General features: G+C 44.8%; 1 protein-coding gene across 1 annotated transcript; it reads right to left on the bottom strand.

The window, feature by feature from the left end:
• Nucleotides 1–5598: 5598 nt before the first annotated feature.
• On the bottom strand, nucleotides 5599–9125 carry LOC311114648 (serine/threonine-protein kinase SBK2-like; the record flags this gene model as incomplete). The annotated part of the gene is made up of 3 exons (XM_084189890.1): nucleotides 5599–6399; nucleotides 7191–7393; nucleotides 8981–9125. Coding segments are annotated over 3 exons (1149 nt in total), but the record flags the coding sequence as incomplete, so codon positions are not given.
• Nucleotides 9126–10599: the final 1474 nt, after the last annotated feature.

Below are 10599 nucleotides of genomic sequence, written 5' to 3'. Positions count from 1 at the left end.
GGACACCAAGGAACTTGAAGCTCTCAACCTGTTCCACTACAGCCCCGTCGATGAGAATGGGGGCGTGCTCAGTCCTCTTTTTTTTCCTGTAGTCCACAATCATCTCCTTTGTCTTGGTCACGTTGAGGGAGAGGTTGTTGTCCTGGCACCACATGGCCAGATCTCTGACCTCCTCCCTATAGGCTGTCTCATCGTTGTCGGTGATCAGGCCTACCACTGTTGTGTCGTCGGCAAACTTAATGATGGTGTTGGAGTCATGCCTGGCCATGCAGTCATGGGTGAACAGAGAGTACAGGAGGGGACTGAGCACGCACCCCTGAGGGGCCCCCGTGTTGACGATCAGTGTGGCAGATGTGTTGTTACCTACCCTTACCACCTGGGGGCGGCCCGTCAGGAAGTCCAGGATCCAGTTGCAGAGGGAGGTGTTTAGTCCCAGGATCCTTAGCTTAGTGATGAGCTTAGAGGGCACTATGGTGTTGAATGCTGAGCTGTAGTCAATGAATAGCATTCTCACGTAGGTGTTCCTCTTGTCCAGGTGGGAAAGGGCAGTGTGGAGTGCGATAGAGATTGCATCATCTGTGGATCTGTTGGGGCGGTATGCAAATTGGAGTGGGTCTAGGGTTTCTGGGATTATGCTGTTGATGTGAGCCATGACCAGTCTTTCAAAGCACTTCATGGCTACAGACGTCAGTGCTACGGGTCGGTAGTCATTTAGGCAGGTTATCTTAGAGTTCTTGGGCACGGGGACTATGGTGGTCTGCTTGAAACATGTTGGTATTACAGACTCAGTCAGGGACATGTTGAAAATGTCAGTGAAGACACTTGCCAGTTGGTCAGCACATGCTCGGAGTACACGTCCTGGTAATCCGTCTGGCCCTGCGGCCTTGTGAATGTTGACCTGCTTAAAAGTCTTACTCACATCGGCTACGGAGAGCGTGATCACATAGTCGTCCGGAACAGCTGGTGCTCTCATGCATGCTTCAGTGTTGCTTGCCTCGAAGCGAGCATAGAAGTGGTTTAGCTCGTCTGGTAGGCTTGTGTCACTGGGCAGCTCGCGGCTGTGCTTCCCTTTGTAGTCTGTAATAGTTTTCAAGCCCTGCCACATCCGACGAGTGTCAGAGCCAGTGTAGTATGATTCAATCTTAGACCTGTATTGACTCTTTGCCTGTTTGATGGTTCGTCGGAGGTCATAGCGGGATTTCTTATAAGCGTCCGGGTTAGAGTCCCGTTCCTTGAAAGCGGCAGCTCTACCCTTTAGCTCAGTGCGGATGTTTCCTGTAATCCATGGCTTCTGGTTGGGGTATGTACGTACGGTCACTGTGGGGACGACATCATCGATGCACTTATTGATGAAGCCAGTGACTGATGTGGTGTACTCCTCAATGCTGTCTGAAGAATCCCGGAACATGTTCCAGTCTGTGCTAGCAAAACAGTCCTGTAGCTTAGCATCTGCGTCATCTGACCACTTTTTTATTAGCCGAATCACTGGTGCTTCCTGCTTCAGTTTTTGCTAATAAGCAGGAATCAGGAGGATAGAGTTATGGTCAGATTTGCCAAATGGAGGGCGAGGGAGAGCTTTGTATGCGTCTCTGTGTGTGGAGTAAAGGTGGTCTAGAGTTTTTTCCCCTCTGGTTGCACATTTAACATGCTGGTAGAAATGAGGTAGAACGGATTTAAGTTTCCCTGCATTAAAGTCCCCGGCTACTAGGAGCGCTGCATCTGGATGAGCGTTTTCCTGTTGATTAATGGCCTTGTACAACTCATTCAGTGCAATCTTAATGCCAGCATTGGTTTGTGGTGGTAAATAGACAGCTATGAAAAATATAGATGAAAACTCTCTTGGTAAATAGTGTGGTCTACAGCTTATCATAAGATACTCTACCTCAGGCGAGCAAAACCTCGAGACTTCCTTAGTATTTGATTTTGTGCACCAGCTGTTGTTTACAAATATACAGAGACCGCCACCCCTCGTCTTACCGGAGTCTGCCGTTCTGTCCTGTCGATGTAGCTTATAGCCTGCTAGCTGAATGTTGTCATTGTTGTCGTTCAGCCACGACTCCGTGAAACATAAGATATTACAGTTTTTAATGTCCCGTTGGTAGGATAACCGTAATCTTAAATCGTCCATTTTATTCTCAAAAGCTTGAACGTTGGCTAATAGGATTGATGGGAGAGGCAGTTTACTCGTTCGCCGTCGGATCCTTACAAGGCACCCGGATCTGCGTCCACGATATCTCCGTCTCTTCCTCACGCGAATGACGGGGATCTGGGCCTTGTTGGGTGTCTGTAGAATATCCTTCGCGAACGCCTCGTTGAAGAAAAAGTCTTCGTCCAACGCGAGGTGAGTAATCGCTGTCCTGATATCCAGAAGCTCTCTTTGGTTATAAGAGACGATGGCAGAAACATTATGTACAAAATAAATTACAAATAACGCGGAAAAACACACATAATAGTACAATTGGTTAGAGGGCTGTAAAACGGCAGCCATCTTCTTCCGGCGCTGTGCCATGAGGTCGAAGAAATTGTCCGTAGCGCTCCGAGACAGGATTGTGTCATGGCACAGATGTGGGGAAGGGTACCAAAAAATTTCTGCAGCATTGAAGGTCCCCAAGAACACAGTGGCCTCCATCATTCTTAAATGGAAGAAGTTTGGAACCACCAAGACTCTTCCTAGAGCTGGACGCCCGGCCAAACTGAGCAATCGGTGGAGAAGGGCCTTGGTCAGGGAGGTGAGGTGACCAAGAACCCGATCGTCACTCTGACAGAGCTCCACAGTTCCTCTGTGGAGATGGGAGAACCTTCCAGAAGGACAACCATCTCTGCAGCACTCCACCAATCAGGCCTTTACGGTAGACGGAAGCCACTCCTCAGTAAAAGGCACATGACAGCCCACTTGGAGTTTGCCAAAAGGCACCTAAAGGACTCTCACACCATGAGAAACAAGATTCTCTGGTCTGATGAAACCAAGATTGAACTCTTTGGCCTGAATGGCATTTGTCACGTCTGGAGGAAACCTGGCACCATCCCTACGGTGAAGCATGGTAGTGCCAGCATCATGCTGTGGGGATGTTTTTCAGCGGCAGGGACTGGGAGACTAGTCAGCATCAAGGGAAAGATCAACAGAACAAAGTAAAGAGATCCTTGATGAAAACCTTCTCGAGAGCGCTCAGGACCTCAGACTGGGGTGAAGGTTCACCTTCCAAAAGGACAACGACCCTAAGCACACAGCCAAGACAACGCAGGAGTGGCTTCGGGACAAGTCCCTGAATGTCCTTGAGTGGCCCAGCCAGAGCCCAGACTTTAACCCGATCTAACATCTCTGGAGAGACCTGAAAATAGCTGTGCAGCGACGCTCCCCATCCAACCTGACAGAGCTTGAGAGGATCTGCAGAGAAGAATGGGAGAAACTCCCCAAATACAGGTCTGCCAAGCTTGTAGCGTCATACCCAAGAAGACTTGAGGCTGTAATCGCTGCCAATTGTGCTTCAACAAAGTACTGAGTAAAGGGTCTGAATACTTATGTAAATGTGATATTTCTGTTTTTTATTTTTAATACATTTACAAAAATTTCTCAAAAACTGTTTTTGCTTTGTCATTATGGCGTATTGTGTGTAGATTGATGAGGGGGGAAAACAATTTAATCCATTTTAGAATAAGGCTGTAACATAAGAAAATGTGGAAAAAGCCAAGGGGTCTGAATACTTTCCGAATGCACTGTAGTTCCCGAGGTGGAATTCCAAGTTGGATGACCATTCAAATCGATTTTTCCCAATCGGAGCAGTGGTGTAGTGGTGCCTGGAGAAGTGGGTCAAATCCAAACGGCCTGCCAGGCGAAGGTAAAGCGTCCTGTGTGAAAAATTATATGAGAAACAGTGACATACACTCTGAATGACCTAACATGATACATCCCATATTGGTCTTTCACAGTCAGACCAACCCAAGCTGTACTGTGCAGTAGGCTGATAGTAGGCCTACTATTGAAACAGATCAACTGAGTCAGAAATTCATAGGTTTCAGATTTTCCCAAATTTGTTCAAGTTTTCGTTCTCAAAGTCACACTTTTTTTTTTTACAGAAAAACAACAAAATTGTATGTTCTAAGGCCATAACAATGCTTAAACCACATCAGGGGACCACTTTTGAGGTCTGGAAAAAATTACCCTTTAATTCAAGTGTGCAGGCACCTAGCACTATTGTTTGTGGTGTTTCTGTAGCACATGCGATGGAATTTGCAAAATAAATTAACTACACTTTGTAGCTAGTTAACGTTTAATAGAGACGGTTTTTGGGAAAGCCTTTCCATCTACCATCATTAGCATCGCTATATTTTTCCTGTTCCTTCATTGTTTGAAACCTGGACGTTTTACTTCATATTATGAGGCATGTCTTACCTTGCTTCAAAATAGCCTAGAGCCAAAATCCCACCATAGAAACGTGGAGGCAATTATTTTCATAAAGATTTACTCATGTGTATTCTGTTTTATTGGTTTTCTTTCAACTTTCTTTCATTGCCTTGAGGCCAACGGCATTATCCTAATCATATTAGCAACCCATGATAGTTGTTGCATGTTTAAATCCCCCCCTCTTTCTAACGGATATTTCCATCTCTGTCCATGAAACCGCTTGCATGTGCAGTGCACATTTTAGAACGGTGTTTCCCGCAAATTGCATTTTGGAACCTTCACGGCTAGGCCTTCTGCTATGTGTACATTACTGCGCCTAAAATGTGAAGAAATAATAGTTTATCAACATTTCAAGCTAAACATTCCCATCTGTTTCATCAGCCCTATTTATTGATACGATGTATACCTCCACTACACTTCCTTGATAAGTATCAGTGGGGATTATTGCTGCGTTCAAAACAACTGGGAAGTCGGAACTTGGAAACAATCAAGCTCCAACTGGGAAAAATCGTTTTGAACCGTCATCCAACTTGGAATTCCAACTCGGGAACTCGAGACTCTTTCTAGAGCTCCGACTTTCCGAGTTTAAGATCACTAACGTCATGATTTAGTCCCCTCGTGGAGCCGGGGACTCTTGTGACTAATCTAGATGTTTTGCTGACATTCCTTTTCTATTGGACAAAATCCCTAGGTTTGCATATTGGAAAATGTATTATTTAAAAAGAATACAATAAAAAGTGTATTAGACATACATAGAGAAGTAAGACATGTATATAAATACAAACTGGTTTATTCAGATGTTTTTACAACATAAAGTGTCATAGAGTGATCATTATAATACAGCCTGTGTGTTGAAGGAGCACTAGTTCATTTATTCTCTTAAGAGGCTAGCTACCCCTAAGCACACATGGACGCACATGCACGCTCACGATCATGCTCAAGCACGCACATACACAGGCAGGCACGGCACATGCACGCTCACACACACATAATATTAAGTTGCATTACACCTTAGAATTACTATTACAAGGAAAAACATACAGCAATATCAAAATACAGTAGTCTCAATTCTATCAATACAGAGTAAGAAATGTTCAGCAATATATTCATAATATCAAACTCTATGAAGCAAATATTCTCTTTGAAAATGTACAGTACATCTTAAAAATTCTCGAACCTGTCTAGTATGAAACACTTTATCTCTCCCCTCTTCCTTCCCTCTCCCGCACTTCCTCCACTGCTCCTGCCTCTCTTATTTTCCTGGCCTTCTTCTCTACCTCCTTTGCTTTCCTCTTCTCCTCTCTCTCTGTCTCCATCAACCAGGGCCCCCCCAGGTAGCTGAGGATCTCATCAGGGCCTCCTCGAAGCCTGGCCTGCGGGTTAAGCAGCTCCCTGAAAAGAGACATCAGCAGTGGGCTGAAGCATTGAAAATGTGGGGGCACAGGGTTCGACTTCTGATTCTCCTCCAGGCTCAGGGTATTGTCCTTTTCCCTTTCACCTTCGCACCAAATTACTTCCTCCTCCCCTCTCAGTCCCTCGCTCCTTTCCTCCCTCTCCGTCTCGCGGTCGTACCACTCCTTGTACCTCCGGTAGGCGGGGTCGTCGTGGGTGGTCTCTTCCCAGGGAAAGCATCCCGTCAGCAGGCAGTAGACCAGCACCCCCAGGGCCCAGCTGTCTATAGTGGTCTCCACTGTGATCCAAATGTTCTCCTCTTCCTCTCCATCCTCCTCTCTCTGCTCCCTCACTTTCTCTGACTCCTTGGCCTGCTCCACCTCGGGCGTGCAGAAGGGCGAGTCGTACCAGACAGCTCGGACAGTGCAGCCGGTGGGGCGGGCCAGGCCGAAGTCACCCAGTTTGACCCAGCGACAGGTGCGGTCACACAGGAAGATGTTCTCTGGTTTGATGTCACGGTGGACGAAGCCCAGGGAGTGGAGGTGTGAGACAGCACCACTCAGCTGAGACATCACCCTCTGGACACACTCTTCATCTACACCCACCTGGAGACAGAGAGAGAGAGATAGAGGGAAAAAGAGAAACGACATTATACTGTATATCATTGTTTCATAAATGGTATGGCCTGGATTCCTTTTGGGTCATGGTTTAACATAGGCCGCTGCTAGGTTTAGTTTACTAGATAGGTCACACAAAAAGAGCACTGTGAGAGTTATTTAAGATACTCTTCAAAGAGGTAGGGTTTCAGATGTTTTCAAAAGATAGGCAGGCACTCCACTGTCCTGACTTTAGGGGGAAGCTTGTTCCACCATTGGGCTTCCAGGACAGAGAAGAGCTTGGCCTGGGCTGAGTGGGAGCTGCCCTCCTGTAGGGGTGGGAGGCCAAGAGACCAGAGGTGGCAGAAAACGTAGTGGTCGGGTTGGGATGTAGGGTTTGAACATAGCCTGAAGGTAAGGAGAGGCAGTTCCCCTTGCTGCTCCGTAGGCAAGCACCAGGGTCTTGAAGATGATGCAAGCTTATTATCCACTTAGAGAAATAGAGTATAAACTGTAGGTTACTGGCAGCGACCGACACAATCAAAGAGACACTAGAGGGGACGAGGTGGAAGCCACAGGAGGGATTCCATTGAAGTCTTTATCATGTACTCACTGACAGAGGGAAGAGGGCAACTGGGACCAGGGCAATATGGGGCAGTAGAGGTGGTGGCAGACCTTGGAGGAATTGCAATACTGGGTCTGTGTTGTGCACTTATTTTTAGTGCTTTGACATTTAAATGAAAACCCTCTCATGTATGACTGACTCAGAGTCTGTTAACAGATTTATGATTCTAACTGACCTCTGACACGATGACACTGTAGAGGTCTCCATAGAGACCAGCCTGCTGGGCGAAGACGTAGTAGCAGGGGGTGGAGAAGAAGATGCCCAGGGCCCGGGTGAGAGAGGGATGAGTGCAATAAGAGAGGGAGAGGTTGTATTCACGCAGGAAAGCGAAGAGGGATGTGGACTGACGGGGGAAGAACTTCAGAGCCATGGGAGTGCCTGATGGAAAGGAAGATAAATACATTCAAATCTAACCAAATACTGCACCAAAACATAAATAGATAAATTATAGAGTAAATAATGTTGTCAACACTGTGAAACACACATGAAAACATCCTGGCAGATTCCATATAGCACCGGGGATATCTAAATTACCTCCCTATTCCCTGGGGTTTAGATAGAGGACAGCCAATGTCTGTTTATGAATGGACAAAGCCATCGATCACGTGACAGCATTCATTCCTATGTGAAGACTCAATAGCGCATTGAAGCCAAATGAAGTCGGATAAGATGGCATCTCATGCGCAGTTTGAGCTACTTCAGGAAGTGACGTTGCAGGCTAGCTCAGTGCTGCCTCCTCTCATGTAGTAACTCAAGTTGAAGGCCAACCGGGGTACTGCAGGCTGCCGTTAGTAACTAAATTATATAACCCTATAGCGTCTTCTGTGTGCGATTAAAAAATAATCTGTTCAAGGACATATTAGAAGCAATATTTGGTACCACGATTGTCTTCGAAAGTTGTTTTATTTACACAAAGATTCACCACAAAGATTTAAATTTTTCCATTCACTATAATGGGGGATCCCATTTTTTGCTAACAATGCCTGCAGTACTGCGGTCGGCCTTGAACTTCTGTGGTTTCAGGGTTGGAGAGTAACTGATTACATGTAATCTGATTACAAAAAACTGTAACTAATAAATATTCTAATCAGATTATAGATACTTTTGAAAAACTACATGATTACTTCTTGGATTACTTTTAAATTCAGAAAGGATGCTTGCGAAAAAATACTTAATGACAGCTTTCTGTTTTGTCAATGACATTCAATTCAGCATTGAAAAAAGGCTTAAGTTTAAGTTTGTTCCACCTGAGCGAGTCTGACCACAAGTCAGAGACCTCTATGATGACACTCCAAATATGTTTGAAGGATAGTTTTTGTCTTCTTTTAACGCCTCTAAAGGGGAAAGTAATCAGATAACTGAGTTTGGGTAATCCAAAAGTTACTGATTACAATTTTGGACAGGTAATTAGTAACTGTTACGTATTACATTTAGAAAGTAACCTATCCAACCCTGCTTGGCTTCAATGAGAAGGGGCAGTCGTTCTCCCCTGAGGACACCCTACAGCAGCCGTATCCCTAAGAATGTAGTAAAGCACTTCATAACAGCAACACTCATGCTAAAGGTTAAGTTGACACTATATAAAGACACCTCTACCCTCACGTTGGACAAATAAACCACCCACTGTTCACGTGTAGTTTTATCCTCTGAACTGTAACCCTAGCCCCTTCAGACCCATATTTCACTAGAACAAGTTTCAAGTTTTATTAGTCGGATGTACAAGATACACATGATATACACGTTCAACAAAATGCTTACTGGCAGGTTCATTCTCGACAATGCAACAACAATGAGAAATAATAAAAGATAAGAATATGACCATAAAGTAAATGGCTCAGTAGAATATAATAAATGTTTTAGCATAAGTATAATACAGGATGGCATAATTTATAACGCCTGCCCACCTCATAACTCTCCATGACCAGGGTTAGGGACCACTACAGTGACCTCTGGTGCTTTACTTACCTCTCTTCTTGTGGACGGCCAGCATGACCTTGCCGTAGGATCCCTCTCCCAGCAGCTTGACCATCTGGAAGTGGTCAGAGGTCTCCAGGGTGGACATGGACTGGGCTGAGAGGAAACATAGCTCGTCCAGTTCCTGAGCTGCAGCCTGACAGAGAGAACAAGGAAACATGGTCAAACAGGGAGAATATTTTTATAAGGAGTTGATGTTTCATTGCCCATGTCTTGTTACACTAGCAGGAATTGACTAGGCTTGTAGGCTACAGTGCTGCACGGTGCATAACCAACCAACACTGAAAATGGTCAACGAGCAGTGGGAATAAATACTAAGCACTTTATGACAAATGCAATATAAATACATTTTGATTGGTCAATTGAATGATTGACTGATTGATCAACTTGTATGTATGCTTGGGTGGATAGGGCTCAATGTCACCATAAGATGTACTGCTACAGGATGTCCAGCGACCTCAGGGATTACCATAAAATGTGAGAAAATGATGAGATGGGAGATCGGATGAGTGTCACATTGGAGCAACCAGAATATGCTGTATGTACATTCCCACTGTCCCCTCGGTTCCCTGTGTCTATTATATCATCAGTATGAGCCCCTATATACATCTGCTGACCTCATTAAAATAGGACCCCCCCGCCTATAGTAACACCCCAGCAAATGAGTGAGGGATGTAAAGACTGTTTGCGTAACACAATGGATTAAGCTATAATAGCACCATGGTATATTTATAAGTTCGACCTTATATACCACATATATTTGTTGCATAATAGAGCATCAACATGTCAAATCAAATAGGGGGTGCTTACAAGTGTATGGTGTGAAATGGAAATGTGTTTTTTGCATATCTCACTCCCCCTGAGACACCCTCAGAGAGTGGGGTCACTGCCAGGCATCAACCATTATTGACAGCGACCCTGGAACAATTAGGGTTAAGTGCCTTGCTCAAGGGCAGATCGACAGATTTTCCACCTAGTCAGATCGGGGATTCAAACTAGAAACCGTTCGTTTACTGGCCCAAAGCTCTAACAGCTTTATTAGCTTGAGTTGGGAGTAACATACTTTGGGAAGTAACTGACAAAAGTCTTGATTTACTAAGCATTCGCAAAGGTTAGAAGTTTGCACCTGTACATTACAGAGTAAAAAAATAAATGTCTTAGGAACAAGTGTAAAAAACAGCAGTTACATGTTTTAACTTTGTGTTCCCCCGTTTATACAGCAGCTGCAAAATCTTCCATCTGATCAAATGCTCAGTTAATCTATCCGTGAGTTGGCTTTGAGTAAGTGGAGTTTTATTTTAGTGGACTATCTGAACTGTCTGTGTCTTGTCACTAAACAACGCCAAACATTTGATATGAAGCCAAGAATACGCCAGCAGGGTCCAACCAGTCTGAATCGGCTGCTGCTGCTGGGCACACTGGAGAAAATATAAAAGACAGATTTCTAACATAGGCTACATTGGGTCAAAGGTCATTATTTCCCTCAACTCAATTTAATCTGAAAGCACTGAAAATATTAACTCCTTTGGATCACAATCAGGAATGGGATAATTTCCACATCAATTCAGAGAATGAATTGAACGTTGACCAAATTATCTTCTATAAGGACT

This window comes from Coregonus lavaretus, assembly GCF_964263955.1.
Source record: "Coregonus lavaretus genome assembly, contig: HAP1_SCAFFOLD_2581, whole genome shotgun sequence".
Taxonomy (NCBI): Eukaryota; Metazoa; Chordata; class Actinopteri; order Salmoniformes; family Salmonidae; genus Coregonus; species Coregonus lavaretus.
This window is presented reverse-complemented; position numbering and strand designations above follow the sequence as displayed.